The following is a 16,217-nucleotide window of genomic DNA, read 5'->3' as shown; positions in this document are numbered from 1 at the left end:
CACCGGGTTACCGAAGCCGGCGGCCGGGGGACGCGGTTGGGGCCGGGGCCGGATGCATCTCCGTGCGCACAGCTGCGTTGGAAGGACCCCAAGCCAGGGTACAGGACTAACGGGACCTGGCTCGCCTCGGCCGCCACCTAAAGACTTGTGTTCGGGGACAGATCGTCTGTGGGATTGAGGACTCTCGGAGCCCCCCGCATCTGGCCGGCAGGACGCTCCAGAGTCTGGGTTGGCGCGCTCGCTTCACCGCTCCAGAGCGGACAAGAGGCTCTTTCCAGGGGACCGGACCTCCTCGCCTGGTCCTCTGTGGAGTCCTCGCACCCGATGCCTGTTGGTCTCAAGAGCCTCCCTAGTTGACACAGGTCTGCAGGTGTTCTCTTACTGGTTAGATTTCTTCTTTGGCTAGGGGAACAGTTGCCTGCTAGCGACATTCTGTGCCCGTGGCTGCTCCACGTCCAGGGTCTCCAGTCCTGCCCGTATCTTGCGGCTTTCACTGACCCTCAACTCTGCCTTTGCTTGTTGTGCGTGCTCCTAGCCTTTGGTTTTACCGGGAGTGTGCAGACGTTTTCCTGGCCCCCATTTTGGAGGGCACTGGTCTACAGGGAACGGCTTTGTGTGTGGTGGGATCGGGGGTCCTCAACCATGGCCTTCACTTTCGCTGCTTTCTGCTACATGCTGTCCCTGGTGCTCTGCGCTGCGCTCATCTTCTTCGCTATCTGGCACGTGAGTAACCTGCTGGCTTCTCTCTTTTGCCCCAAAGACCCTCTCAACCCCACCAGGCCCACCTTGTTTCCTCATGTCACCTGCCTTCTACACATTGCAGCCGTGGGCGGACTGTGAGGCCACATAGAAGCATTTGCTGAACAGACCTTGTCCATCTCCCTTGTCCCAGGGCAGTAGACACAATTCTTGGCATCCCTGAGGCCAGGCGGTACAGGTATGGGCTGGCGCACCTTCTTGCCCTGGCTGGAGCTTGTGACTCGCAAATCCTCTGCGCGGGGCACTCTCCTGGCCGTGGCAAAGTGTCCCGGGCCGGTTTGAAAGTAGTGGTTTAAAACCCCATCTGCCGGGCTCCCCCCCTCCCTATCCCCTCCTGCAGGAAAGAAGAAGCGCTGGCCGGTGGCCCAGGCAATTAGTCAAGTAACTATAACACTAAACATTTAAAATGTCAGCATCTGTGGTGGGTTTGCGTTCAGACATAATGGAGACAAAGTGGAAACACAACCAGAGCGCCTTGTAAGAGGAAGGAGGGAGAGGCCAGGCGGGAGGGGAGGGAAATCAAGAGGAATGGGAGGTTAAGAAGAGAGAGGGAGGAAGGACCAGGATAAATAAGGTTCCAGGTGTTGTAGATCTGGTCAGGACCATCATCCCTGGGCCCTGGCTTCCTTTTAGTGTGGAGAGCAGATGGGTCGTAGGTCAAGTGTGGTGTGGCTGTGGAGCCCAGGACTCCTGAAGAGGAGTAGGTCCCTGTGGACTGGGTCACATTTCACAAACCCTTGACCTCTTAGCTTCCTTCTGAGGCTGGTTAAGGTCCTCATTCTCATCCTGGGGAGGATGATCAGAAGGGCCAAGGTCCTAGTGGACTGATGCCTGCTGTTGACAGCCTTGCCCTTCCAGCAGGGTGGGGCGATGGGAGGGTCCCTGAGACCAACTCCTGGAGGCTCTGGGGAACCTTGAGAGCTTGGTACAATAGATGACCCAGAAGGGAGAAGACTGGGGAGTAGTGAGATGCTGGTGTTTTGTCTGAGTGGTTTCTAGCGTGAGAGGGTTTGTCTTAAAATAGAACCCTGCATCTCCTGCCACAAGGGCTGTGGCAAGGAGCAGAAGGAGAGCGTCTGGGGAGGAGGAAGGGGCTTCTAACCCCTGGACTCTGAAAGCCCCTGTAGAGCACATATAAATGTCCCCTCATTTCTAAGATTGTGTAATCACTTATCAGTGTGCTATAGGAATAGATTCCGATGCAGGAACTTGGGGGCTGAAATAAAAAGTCCTGTTAGTTAGATGTAATGGGATTTGTCCTCTCTGCCCTGGAATGCTGGGTCTATTCTACTGCAGACAGGGGATTTGAGGCTGTTGGCAATTGCTAAGGAAAAATGAAAACCGTACCAGGTTTAGGATAAAAGGAGGTTCAGGGTAGCCAGTTCCCAAGTATGCAGCAGAGATCTGCTTCCATGTTCTAAAGGAATTTCCTCGGCTTCTTTGGATTGGAAAGGGAGCCACATTCTTGAAGGCTAATACTTAATTTGCTTTTTGTTTCTGGTTTTGCTTTGTCTGGAGGGTAGCAGATCCCAGGAGCACCCCAAACTCCTTCAGACTTGGCGCTCACTGCACTGGTTCCTGAAGCAGGGTGGGTCCCAAGAAAGAATTCTCTTCTCTCCCTCAGGGTGCATGTGGGTGGGGATGGGGAGGGGAATAAACACTTCAAGAACAAAGTTAATTAAGTGGTTTGTGCAACTAAGTTGACCAAGTGACGTCTGAATGTCCTAGTGATCCTGCGCTGGCCTCTACCCCCAACCCTCATGGCCCAAACTGAGAAAGTACAATGTAGTCAAAATTCCAAGTCAGGTCCTGTTGGCACAGTTAGCGGAAGTGACATGGGTGACAACAGGCACAATCCCTGTTCCCTAGTCCTTTCCTTCTCTCTCTGAGTCAAGCAATCCGATTCCCATCAGTGATTTGATTCCTGAATGCTGAAAGGGGTGCTCAGATATGTCTGATTTCCTGACACACACACTGTGTGTTTGTGGATATTGGTTGAATGGTGGTAATTATATCAACCTAATATTCAGGAGAGTTAGGAGATGGTGCATTTGCACTTCTTTCCAGCATCTTATATTTCTATACATTCCTGGTCTGATGAGTCATATTGATGGCTTAGCATGTATTGGCATCCCAAACAATGAATCCACATTTAATATGCAGTGGTTAAAATGCCTGCACTCCCTGGGCCAGAAGAGATGCAGGCTGTAGTTTTTTTTCCTTCTGTTTATCTGTAATGCACATACCTACTTAAGGGAAATAACGGAAGTTCCTGTTACCCAGTATGTAGTCCTCCACCCTCCGACCTGTGTAGTCTGGAGAAAGAGCTCTTAGGTGTACCTCCAGTTACCCCCCCCTCCCCTCCCTGACCTCCCGGGATATCTAGAAGCAAAGATGGATGTGGCTCATCATAGCACATTTAAATATTGATTTTTGCCTTGTAAATCTCTTTGCACTGTTTTCACATGAAACTATTTCCCATCAGCCACTGCTTTGGGTACATTTGTCTTGGTTTGCAGAAGCGGAGTGAGACTGAGCTCTTTGTTTGTTTGTTGGAAACCATGGGCTTTGTGTTCTTCATGGATATTGCCTCTCACACGCCAGGGCATCGTTAGGTCCTCATAGATGTCTTTTTTTTTTTTTTTTTTTACATGGGAAGAAACTATAGTTCTGAAACTTGCCCAAACGTGTGCAACTTGCTTGTATTGGATCTGGGATTTGATTGAGTCCGTGAGACTCTTACAGCCAAACCTTTCCCCAACTGTAATCACTGGCTTTGAATTATTGATTTAATAGTAGTTTCTACCCAAAAGCATTACCTTCTATGTCAGTAAGATATTTAGAATTGGAACTTCTGATTGGAGTATAGCAAAGTCAAAACAGTACACATCTTCCCGTCCCTTCTACCTTTTGTTTGTTTTCAGAGTATTGATATATAGTCCAGGCTGGTCCGGAATTCACCCCTCATCCCACCTCTGTCCCTGAAGTGCTAGGATTACAAGCACCTACTACTACACCTAGCTCTGTGCATTCTTCTTTAGAAGAAGAAATTCTACTTCATCTTCTTAGAAAGTAGACTTGCCTTATGAAAGCCAAAGGGTAGAGGTTCATTTCCAGAAGTTTGAAAATACAGCCATATGCAAGGGAACAAAAGTCACCCGCACCTTTCCATCCAGAGAAGACTGGATGTTTTTAAATGCATTTAAAAGGCTGCATGTGGATGCATCTCACAAGTGTCCTTGAAAGTTTGCCCTTCACGGAGCGATGTCTCTGTTTCCAGCCAGCTTGAGATGAACAGTGTTTACTCACAATTCCGAATTTTCTGGGCTCCAGCTTGGCCGAGCCTGTTTGCAGACGGTCTCATTACACAAACACAGATGAAGCTGCTCTGTGAAAAGATCAAAGATGCATTACCGCTTACTTCAGGCTTTTAGTTTTCCAGGTTTTAATGTCTAGAGTCCCCCTGAACTTCGGCAGTTAACAAATAAAATTAGTCCCCAGTGATGCTCTCTAGAAAGGCTTGATGTATTGCCCCATCTCGAAATGGCTTTGGGCTCATGCCGGCATTTACCCTCGGAGTTCGAGTGCACCCCACGGGTGATAATGAATCCTAGTCTGCTGAAGGGAAGTTTTACTTCAGCGTCTTCATGGCTGGACCCTTCGGCCAGTTCTAACCTGTCAGACGCAGCCACTAGGAACACGTCTCACTTTCCCCAGTTATTCACTTATAAGAAGAAAGGCGGGAGTGTTTTGTGAAACCAGATGCTTGGGGGGTTCATTGTAACCTTTTTCTTAGATATCCTCTTTGACCTGCTCTGAGCCAGGGGCAGCACAGCCCCTGCCAGCCCTTCCCTGGCCTCCACAGCTGGTCTGTTTGAATCAAGCCATTCTCTAGCATCCAGATCCAGCCACCCGCAGCTGCTGCCTGTCCACTCTGTCCCCGGCCACCCCACAGACTCTCTCCCACCCACATAGGAAGAGAAGGGCCTTTACTGCCCATCCTTGTTCTCTGCCACTGAGGATGATCCTGGGCATGGAGGAGCTTCATAATCTTTATACTGGACTCTCCTGCCATTCTGCCTGGCCTATTTCTGACTGCCCTTGGGGACCACACCCTAGGTAGCCAGGGGCATGCATCCTTTTCTGGACTTTGGTGCTTTGGAACCTAGAGAACTACAACTGATGCCAAAAGGACCAACGATTCAGGAGACTCAGAGTCCTTGATAACAGTGGGCAGTCCTCCTGCAAGGGCAGCCTGAGGAGGGGGGGAAGGGGCAGACAATGGTGAATCTGGTGGGCTCCCTCTGTCCAGTGTGATGTTTCCTTCTGCAAGGGGCTGGGGAGCACTGGTGAACCCGGAGGGCTCCCCACTGTCGGTTGTGATATTCACTTCTCGTTTCAGCTTGTGTTGAATGTTGGCTGGCCACTTCCCAAAGCCAGTCTTGTCATCATCGTATCTCCATCAATCATACTGTAAGAGCAGCGGAGGGAATAGAACTCAGAGGCTCTGGAAACAAGCCAGAGCTGGCTGAGCCTCATCAGTCACTGATGTTTCTAGGCTTCCTAAGCTTGGATGTGGCAGAGGTCCCAAGGCAGGTTTCTCTAACTCTTTGGTCTCTGAACAAAGGCAGGTGAAGCCGTGTGGCCTTGCCATGGGTGTTTCTACCTGTACGAACACTGAGAGCACATCTGACTTCACTTTCCTCCTGTCCCCTCCACTCACTGCTCTCTGTAGTCTGCTGTGTGTTCATGTGACTCTGCCCTCCGTTCTGGGGATCAGTTTTCTGCTACTGACTTTCTTCCCACAAAGTGAGAAGTGCCTAATGTCCCTGTCAACGTGCTGTTTGATGGTGTCTTCTCTCCATTCTTTGCTGTCACTGTCTTTTGCCTCTATGGGTTATTCCCTGCAGGATTCCACAAGGATGTGGGCCTAGTCATGGTCATATCCTCACTGACCTGTGTGTGGCAGGTACTGAACTGACCTAGTGCCCTGCACTGATGTGACAGAGGCCGTCATAAGGAAGCACTCAATGCCCTGCACTGATCAGGAGCACTCGCTGTCCTGCACTGATCAGGAGCACTCGCTGTCCTACACTGATCAGGAGCACTGCCTGCCCCTGCACTGATCAGGAGCACTCGCATGTCCTGCACTGATCAGGAGCACTCGCTGCCTGCACTGATCAGGAGCACTCACTGCCCTGCACTGATGGATATGACATAAGCCATGGTCAGGAGCACTCACCGTCCTGCACTGATGTTCACAGAGGCCATTGTCAGGAGCACTCACTGCCCTGCCCGTCTTGGTCTTTCCTGTTTGCTGTAATAGAATTGGTGCATTATTTAGTAGGAACAAGAGAAATTATTTGACTCACAGTTATGGGTGTTCACAGGTCCCGGATCTAAGGGCTTGCACCTGGCAAGGCCTTTTTTATGCCATCACAACATGATGGAAGGCACCACATGGCGTGAGAGCATGTGTTCAGGAGAGGGGAGGGAGGCTCCACACCCTGCTTTTAGAGCTAATTCTTCCCAGGATAACAGCTTTAATCCATTCATGAAGGTGGTATCCCATGACCTTATTGCCTCTTAAAGGTCCCACCTCTTCGTACCATCACAATTGCAATTAAATTTCAACATGGTTTTTGATTAAACAGTCAGACCATAGTACCCGCCCTCCATGAATTTCTCCACGTATGCTCTGGCAAACTCATTTCTTCCCTGGCTCAAGTCATGATCTCCCTTTTGTTGAAGCTGATTTCTTCCTTGAATATCGATTAGACGTGTTTCCCTGTATCATTAGTGCCTCACCTCACAACCGTGTCTCAGGTCTCCAAGTCTCTTCTCTCTCTTTTTTTTTTTTTTTTTTTTTTTTTTTTTTTTTTTTTTTTGGTTTTTCGAGACAGGGTTTCTCTGTAGCTTTGGAGCCTGTCCTGGAACTAGCTCTTGTAGACCAGGCTGGTCTCGAACTCACAGAGATCCGCCTGCCTCTGCCTCCCGAGTGCTGGGATAAAGGCGTGCACCACCGCCGCCCGGCAAGGTCTCTTATCTTGCAGACAGGTTTTGCACCCCCAAATCCTGCCCCCTTTCTCTTTAAGTTCTTCTATCAGACCACACAGTATGCTGGGAGTGGATTAAAGCCAAGTGCTCTGCATCCGTTATCCAGCTTGGACAAGGTCGGTGTTTGCCAGAGATGTTTCTTCCCCTGATTTTAAGATATTTGTTGACCGCCTTTGACCCATGCTCTATGCCCACAGTGCTTCTTCGCTCAGTGCCTGCCAAGGACACTGGAAGACCTCTGCTGGGGCCATCTCTGGGTACAGTTAGTGCTATGTAGGCCTCTCTGTGGTCTTGCCATTGCTGTTCGTGTCTTCCTTGTGGCTGTATTCCCATTATTTCTTGGACCCTACACTGTGTTCCTCTTTCTACCCTGAGTGCTTTCCCCATGTTTCTGTCTGGTTGTTTTTCTTTCTGCCTCTTAGTCCTGCCTTTAGGCCAGGCCTGCATCTGCCCCCCGTGGACTGCCTGCCTCAATTGCCCATTTGGTTCCCACACTGAACTCGTGTGCCTTCATCACTCAAGGCTTCAGAGGACCTGGTCCTCACCTAGGGACCTTTCCACTCCCTCTTTCTTAGTTACTGTTAGGCGTTAGCTTTCTGTCATGAAGAGAGCGAGCTATAAAGATTCTCGTGGGCTCAGAGATCTGAAGTAGTAGCTCATGACCCTGTGGCCCGATGGTGTTGGGTCTCTATTGAGGTAGTCCATCATGGGTATGAAGCAGAGAAAAAATCATAAATCATATGAACCAGGAAGCAAAAAGAAAGAGAATGAAGAGATTGGGGTCCCTTAATCTCCTGTAAGGGCACACCCTAGAATGACCTCCTAGTAGGCTCTATCTCCTAAAGATACTGCCTCCAACTAACTGTGTGGCTCCAAGACTGAGCCTTTAATCTGTGACCCTGGGAACATGCACCATCCAAACACGGTCACACACACACCTGTACCATCTACCTTGCCTCCCTCTGCATGTCATCCGCATACTAAAACCCCTTCTGGCTTTTACTTACAGACCGTAAAGGACTTCCAAGACTAGGTCCAGTTAGCAGTTTCTTCTCACTTGACATCTGTGCTCCAGCCAGTTCCCACGTGGGCTCTTCCACATCCCTGGAATTGCTGTCTATTCACCTCCATTCCTTATTGGGCTGCTGAGTTCCAGCCTTACATTCTCTGTGAAGCCTCCACACACCCTATCCATTTCTTCCATCCCTTGCCTTATATCCCATGGTTCCACTGGTCATGCAGCCCTAGGCTCCTGGTTCATGGGGATTGGAACTGCTGATGTCTGTTGTGTCCTCAAGTGCATGGTGGCACAATGATTAGAGCCACTACTGCAGAATAAGTCCATTCACCATCCAGCTAATGTACTGGACAAACCAAGCTTGACGAATTCTTCCTTGATGAATAGCTTCCTAGACTTACAATTGTCATAGGGAGGGGTTTCTAAAATTATACATTTCTGGACCTGCAGGAGGCCTGCAGCATCCCCGACATGGTGGCTCTGTGAGGGAAGGTTGTCCACTGTCTGTTCTGTGAAGAGACACATGACCAAGGCAGCTCATAAAAGGTGTTTAATTGGGAGCTGGCTCACAGTTTCAGAGGGTTAGTTGCACGTGCATCACGTCAGGAAGCATGGCAGCAGCAGGCTCTGTGCTGGGGCAATAACTAGGAGCTTGCGTCTGGTCCACAAGTACATAGGAAGTGAGTAGAGAGTGAGACTGGGCCTGACAGGAGACCTTGAAATCTCAAAGCCACCCCAGTTGACACACCCTCCTCCACAAGGCCGCACCTCACAATCCTTCCTAAAGTATCTACCAAATGGGAGCCAAACATTCAAATACATGAGCCTATGGGGGCCATGCTTGTTCAAACCACCACAGCATTGAGTTTTATAGTCCAGCATCTCTACGCAGAGGGGAGATGCTCAAAGGGACGTGTCAGGGGTGAAGGTCTTGTACTTGCAGAGCAAACATTCCTACTCATTAAGCCTTCTCACCATCCCGTGATGCCCATAAGAATTTTATTACATTTAGTGTGTGTGTGTGTGTGTGTGTGTGTGTGTGTGTGTGTGTGTGTGTATGAGTGCGCACATGCACAGCCATGGTATGTGTGGAAGTCAGAGGACAGCTTGTGGGAGTCATTGTTCTCTCCACCATGTGGGTCCTGGAGATCATCCTCACGCTGTCAGGCTTGGTGACCAGTGCCTTTTCCTGTTAAGCCATCTCCCCAGTCCCCGTGAAACCCATTTTTTAAATCATAATTGTGAAATACGCCATTCTCTCACACCGCTTGGCGGCCAGATGTAGATAGTCTCCTTGTGGCTCAGAAGACGCAAATATTAAATCCTAGCTCATATGTTTGCAATTCAGGTCGCTTGTTCTTATGGTGACTGAAGGGACCTCAGAAAGGAAGCTGAATTGTGCAGCCTGGAGGAGAGGCACACCAAGTGAGTCCTGCTACAGACAGGGCAGCTGTGCCCATGCATTCCAACCTCAGATCTGGGGGGCTAGGGTGGCTGCTGCTGGGGGGTCATTTATGTTCAGTGTCTGGATCTTTATGGGTGACTGAGATTTTGTATGCTTAATAGCACTGGGATTCTGATTAAATCTCTTAAAGGTCATGAAAACTCCCAAGTGCACAATTAAGTCCTGAGTTGGTCTGTGAATAAGCAATGTAGAACTTAATGATGAGGCTGGCAAAATATTTTTAATTTAGCATAGGGTGAGAGGCAAACATGAGACTTTCTTACATATGCTAAAATAAAGCTAAACAAAGCAAGAGAAAGGTATCTAAACCAAGGGTAGCCTGAAGTGTAGCCACCGCATTTCCCTTTACCACCGTGTGGTACCTGGGATAGGGAGCTTTAAATGCTGACCTGGTGAGAACTAGAATCACCTGGAGGAGAGTCTAAGTGTGTTGTCAACCTTGGATTGGCCTGTGGGCGTGTCTGTGAGGGATTGTCTTAATTAAGTTAAAGAGTGTGGGAAGATCCACCCACTGTGGGCAGCACTATTCTTTAGGCAAGGCTCCTGAACTGTTAAGAGTGGAGAAGTAGAACCGACCACAAGCAAGCAAGGGACAGGCAAACACAATAGAATATCACTGCAGTGAGCATGAATACATACATACAGTTTCTCACAATGGTGGAAGTAATGTGACTGGTTGTTTGAAATTCTTGCCTTGACGTCCCCACGAGGAATGGTCACCTGGAGTTGTAAGTTGCCACACTTTCCCCTGCAAGTTGCTTCACGTCAGGATGTTTTATCACAGCCACAGAGATGACACTCAGCATCCTAGACATTAAAAAATGTGACAGGCTTAAGAAGGTGGTCCTACAGCAGGATGTGGGATTAAAGACTCTGCTTAGGATCCCAGGGTGGATGAAGATGCTCTAGGAAGATGTTCGAAGTCCTGTGGTGGGCATTGGAGGCACCTGCCTGCCTTTGCACCCCGTCTCCCACCAGCCGCCATCTCAGGGTCCCAACACCACACTTAGACTGTATCAGCCTTTGGATGTGTTTGTTCGTTACTCTGGCCACAAAGGAAAATCATCTCTCCTGAATCTAAATCCCCGTGTTCTTTTCCACGGGATGCCTCTGTTCTCATCTCAGCCATTCTGCGCTTCAGTCCGTGCCAGCTCCCACGACACCGACAAACTCAGGTGGTTCATTTGGACCCCTGTATGTGCACCTGTGTCCTCGCACACTTTAACATGTGAACACGTGCCTTGGCTTCTCAAATGATGCAGAAGCTGATTGTAAGAGTGATTTCAGTCTGGAGCAGTCATAGAATTTTTGAGGGACCATGGTGGCTGCATGTTGACACATGGCTGGTGGGTGGTGGCTCTCCGACTGTTGACAGGGATAAGTCATCTCTGGCAGCTCATTTGGTCTGTGAAGCCAGAAGTTTACACATTTCATCATTGGAAGAAGAGGGAGTCTGTTAGCTTTGGGGTAGTGGTGAACCCTGTAGAGCAGGGCCTAGCAATTGGCCCTGCTGGGTGGCGTGCTGCAGGTGCTGAGCACAACATACACTGGGATGCCTCCTGCGTCTTCTCTGTGGCTAGAAGAAGGACCAGTGTGGTATAAAGGCCTGTTTGGTACAGGGTTCAGGAGCCCAGGAAAGTGTCGTTTTAGTAGAGTGTCTCCGTGGCATTTGCCAGGCCCGAGTTCAACCCTCAGCACCAGAAAACAATCACAAACACACAACAAAACTGTGCCTCTGTGGCTGCTACGGCCTCGATATGTGCAGGCACAGGAGGGCAGGAGCTTGCTGCTTCTTCTGTCTCCAGAACTTGTGCAGATGCTAATCAAGTGTGTATGGAACTGGATTGTTTTTTGTCCAGCTGTCAGCTAATTAGTCTCATGCACAACTAAACTCAGCCTGGCTCCCCCGTTGCCTGTTTCCTCTAGTTCGGTCCTGCGTCTAGCCTTAGCTATGTCTCCTCCGACTGCCTGGGAGAGAAAGGGCTCTCGTTGGCTCTACAGCTTCTACTCTGGGCTCTGTGTAGCTTCTCTAACATTTTAAAATTTGATTTTCTTTTAAAAAGTTGTGGCACAATACAGAAGATATTGTCTTAACTATTTTAACTCTCCTTTAAAACATACAATAAGTACATTGTTCATAAGTTGATGGTTTTGCACCCATCCACCACCTGTCTCCAGAACTTCACCTCTAAACTCAAATCCACCCCCATCAATAGTAACTTCCTGTTCCCTTTAGTACTGGCATCTTCCTCTTCTACTGTCTATGGATTTGACAATTCTAGGTACCTTATTTATATAAATCGAGAAAACAGCATTTTTTTCTTTCTTCCTGGCTTGTTTCACCTTAATGTCATGCCTGCAAGTTTCACCTATGTGATGGCATAGATGACCATTGGGTTCCTTGTTAAACCCGAGTGCCGTTCTATTAGGTCTATATGCCACGTGCTACATAGCCACTCGTCTGTCAATGAGCACGCGGTAGGATGCCGAATCTTGGTTGTTGATTGGATTGGGAGATGCCTAGTGAACTGTCAAGGTGCACTCTGAGTGTGGCTGTGAGGTCATTTCCAGAGATGACTCATCCATGGGTAGGCAAACCCTAAAGACTCACCCTGAATGTATGTGGCCTCATTTAGTAGACTGGGACATGGATGGAACTAAAAGCAAGAGGAAGAGGAAAGAGGGAAAGCTTATACACCTGCGTTCTCTATTCTTCTACAGTGAGCATATATCCCATTTTTTTTCTGTTGCCCCCATCTTTGTTCATAGCACCAAGATGATTCCCGGGCCTGTGAACATCAACTTGTGGTGAGTCTCTAGGGTATTTCATGCCTCTAACCTCAGATGTGGCTCCATGATTGGTCTTTCTTACTGAATACTGCCAGCCTCTTAGGTGGAGAAGCTGCTGAGGCCATCGTGGGGCTGATCAGTCTCTGTGTGAGTCAACCTAATGAACTCCCTCTTGTAATTGTGCATATTCTCTTGGTTTAGGTCCTCTGGAGAACCCTGACTAATCCTCTTGACTTACTTCCGTCTTGTCATTGTGAATGACTCTACAGTGAGCATCGTACACAAGACCAGCTACCAGTTCTGTGCAAATAGTAAAAGTAGAATACCCGGATCACATGACCATTCTGTGACTCCTCTAATCTTACACAGAGAAACTCTCTGGGTCTCTCATCTCTCATCTTCTCTGTCTGCTCTTCCTGTCCCTTTGGCCCCTGGCATGGTACCATTCAAATTAACCATACTTCTCTTGCTGTGATCAAATGACCGAGAGAAACGGTTTTAAGGAAGCAAAGCATTATTTTGCCCCCTTTCAGCCTGCCATGGCACGGAGGGTGTGGTGGAGCAGAATAGCTCTCATCATGGCAGCTAGGGAAGCATGAAGAAGGGAGAGGGACCCAAGGCAAGCATATTCAATAAGAAGCAACTTCCCTTCAGCTAGGTCCCAACTTCTTAGAGTTTCCAGAACTTTCCAGAATAGAATCACTTGGATCAGGCTTCCAACAACAGACCACTGGGACATCCCAGATATGTGCACTGAAATACATGGCATGCTGGGTGGTGGTGGCACACACCTTTAATCCCAGGACTCTGGAGATTGAGGCAAGCAGATCTCTGAGTTCGAGGCCAGCCTCGACTACAGAGAGAGAGAGTTCCAGGGCTGCACAGGGAAACCCTGTCTCAAAGGCGGAATGGGGGTGGAGGAGAAGAAGAAGACGGAGAAGGAGAAGGAGAGAGCAGAGAAGGAGAAGGAGAAGAAGAAGAGAAGAATGAAGAAGAAAGAAGAAGAAGAAGAAGAAGAAGCCGAAGAAGAAGAGAGAAGAAAGAAGAAGTTGTTGAAGTTGTTCCTGGCCAGGTTTATTGCATTATTTCTATTCTATAAACAATTGTAGATCCTTACTTAAATCTTATCATTAGCTTTAGTTGCCAGAAATTATAAATGGTCCTTAAGCAGAGATTTTAAATTCTAAATCAAAGACCACTCTTCCAGGAGTCTGCCTGTGACCATAGCCAGTTATTTCAGGGATTCCACCCAGAAGAGATTAGTAGTGTTTCCCATAATTTTAGGGTGGAGGAAGTTCAGGGCTGTCTGTGAAGTGACAATGCACCTGCTATTAGGAGATAAAAAGGGTATCTTGCCAAAAAAAATTTTTGTACTTCATTAAAACCTGATTTGCATTTCTCATCTCAAGTCAGTGCAGAGGTGCAGGATGCCCTTAGGCAGTGCTGGGGTGAGAGGAGGGGGAGGGGTGGGCCAGGCAGGCAGCCTTGCCTGTTTTGTAGGGAGGGGGGCAGACAGGACTCGCACACTCACTGTTGTGCTATGTTGGGCACTGCTGTGGGCACAGACATGGAACATCTGCCAGTTCACTGGGAGATAATTTGGAGGCTCACTTCATTTTTTATTCTTTTAATCCTGCCCTGAGTCATTTGAGTCATGAAAGTTTGTGTGTATGTGTTTTCAGTCAGATTCATTAAAAGATAAGATTATGGGCTGGAGAGTTGGCTCAGTAGTTAAGAGTACTTGCTGTTCTTGTAGGGGACCTGGGTTTAATTCTAGGCACCTGCATGGTGGCTTGCAGCATCTATAATTCCAGTTCCCAGGGGATCTGACACCCTGACCTGTAGGCATCAGACATTCATGTGGTGCACAGACTTACATGCGGGCAAAGCACCCATTCAGATGAGAGAGAGAGAGAGAGAGAGAGAGAGAGAGAGAGAGAGAGAGAGAGAGAGAGGAAAATGGTAAGACCAATCACTGAACACCACCACTAAAATGTCTTAGCAATGTAAGTCTGTGCTTACCCAGACACCTGTCTTGTCTGGATAGTTTGTTCTCTTTCCTCCAGTAGCAGAATGAGGTGAGAAGCAGGTGGAGAGGCTTATGTACCCTCTGGTGCAGTTGGTAGAGTACAGGTCGAATGTCCTAGTGGAACAGCAGCATCCTGATGCCGGGGCTGAGGACTCCCATCCTTTTATGTTTACTCTCCTCCAGGGTGTGAGCAGCTTCACTTCCCCAGACTGTTTGGCCAGAGGGAGAAGAGCTGATTATCCTTTGAATATACACACTATCCACAGATAGTGTGCTTAAGATGGGCTTTGGCTGACCCATTGGTTCCCATTCTCTGTGTCTTTTTCCCTCTCATGAGGGAAACCACAGACAGGCACTACACATGCCTTCCTCTCTCCTTTCATCAGCTTTCCATTCTAGCCTTTCCAGGCATAGATCCCACTTACATTGTTTACATTGTATCCAGTGATAAATCAGGTAGAATTCATATTGTTTACATGTATGCACTGATAAATAAGATAGAATTCATATTATTTACATTGTATCCAGTGGCAGATTAGGTAGGCTTTAGCTCCACACCCCCCCCCCCCCCCCCCGCCCTATAGCGGCTCTGGCTGGGTTCTTTAGCAGTCTGTGGTTGTATGGTCCTAGAATTAGGGACTCTGGTCCCCTCCCCTCTTCCTCTCCTCTCTTGTTTTATTTGTTTCTGTCTGCTCCCCTCTCTGCTCCTTTCTCCATTGCTCCCAGGCCTCCTTTTTATTTCTTCTCTGCATGTGTCTCCGATCTTTTGGAGGCTGGCACAGTATCACTTAGCCCAGCTGGTAGGTTCCAGGGCTGGGAAAGTAAGCTGCCACCACCTCCCACCGCCATGATGTCTAGAACCGTGGGCTGACATTTCCAGTGCATCAGTTTTCAGCATCTGTGTTCACATGGTCCATTTTGACTCTGGGATCTGCTTCTCCTGCTGGGGAAAGTGCAGGGGAGGAGATGAAGTCTTGGCACCAGCTCCCTTTTTTTCTTCCTTATTGGCAACTGATTCATGAACTCTAAAAAAAGAGTTGATAGCAACATGGCTGGCTAGCCGTGGCAGCCCAGATGGCCCCCTATATAATAGAGACATTTGTATCTTGGATTAAAAACTATTTAAATGTGTTCTGCAAACCTTATCAGGAAAAGGAATTAGTATTTTCTCTGAAGGAGTATCAGTACAAAAAGAGTTAAATGATGAGCTAGTTCTTTGGGGAGGTAAGATGAAAATAGGATTGGGAAGTCTAGAGCCTGGGTGGATTCTGAGAGTACTACTCTATTTCATGAGGAGCCCTAGATATCAGAAGAGAGGTCCAATATGAACCTGCATATGTGGATTTTGTGCTACATGTCTGGCCGTTCTGCTTGTAAGCAGAAGTTTCTGTCCTGCCTGGTCCTGCAGCCGTTCAGTCCCAAAGAAACATACAGAAGCTTATAATAATTATAAACTGTTTGGCCCATTAGCTTAGGCTTATTATTAACTAGCTCTTACAACTTAAACTAACCCATAATACTTATTATCTATGTTTAGCAATGTGACTTGGTACATTTTTTCATGCAGCATTTTCATTTTGCTTCCTCTGCATCTGGGTAGTAACTACAGACAGAGCCTTTCTTCTTCCCAGAATCCTCTCAGTCTGGTCACACTTGCCATATACTTCTTGCCTGGCTACTGGCCAATCAGCATTTGTTAAACCAGTAAGAGTGACAAAATCTTTACAGGGTACAAGAGCATTTTCCACAGATGTGCCTGTGTTGCAAACTGCTTCACACTGTTCACAGACAGACCAGGACCCAAAAGGACCAGTTTGGGAGTTGATGTGTAATTGGTCCCATTTCCCAGCTCTGTGGTCACTGGGGAACAACCACGATGACCACATTCTATTACAGCCACTCTGTGGGACTGCCTGAGATCTGGAACAGACTTTCAGTGTCCTTATTGTCATGGGTCATTGGTAGGTCACTGGGTGGAGAGGGGACCTTCATTTGATGAGGATTGCTGGACTGCCAGGGCACAGACTGGTTCTGGGGACTCACAAGGGTTGGAGTGGGAGGTAGGCTGGGAACAATTTTTTTCTCTTTTCTTCTGTCTG

The 16,217-nt window shown here is 48.2% G+C and overlaps 1 protein-coding gene across 1 annotated transcript in view; it reads left to right on the top strand.

Moving 5' to 3' along the window:
- Positions 1-642: 642 nt before the first annotated feature.
- Cnih3 (cornichon family AMPA receptor auxiliary protein 3) overlaps positions 643-16,217 on the top strand; it is a 100,388-nt gene continuing 84,813 nt past the window's right edge. The window contains exon 1 of the mRNA XM_038309491.1: positions 643-723. Within this exon, the coding sequence (XP_038165419.1) occupies positions 643-723 (81 nt within the window). The remainder of the gene's footprint in view (positions 724-16,217) is intronic.

The sequence above is a fragment of the Arvicola amphibius genome, chromosome 12 (assembly GCF_903992535.2).
Source record: "Arvicola amphibius chromosome 12, mArvAmp1.2, whole genome shotgun sequence".
In the NCBI taxonomy this organism is placed as follows: Eukaryota; Metazoa; Chordata; class Mammalia; order Rodentia; family Cricetidae; genus Arvicola; species Arvicola amphibius.
This window is presented reverse-complemented; position numbering and strand designations above follow the sequence as displayed.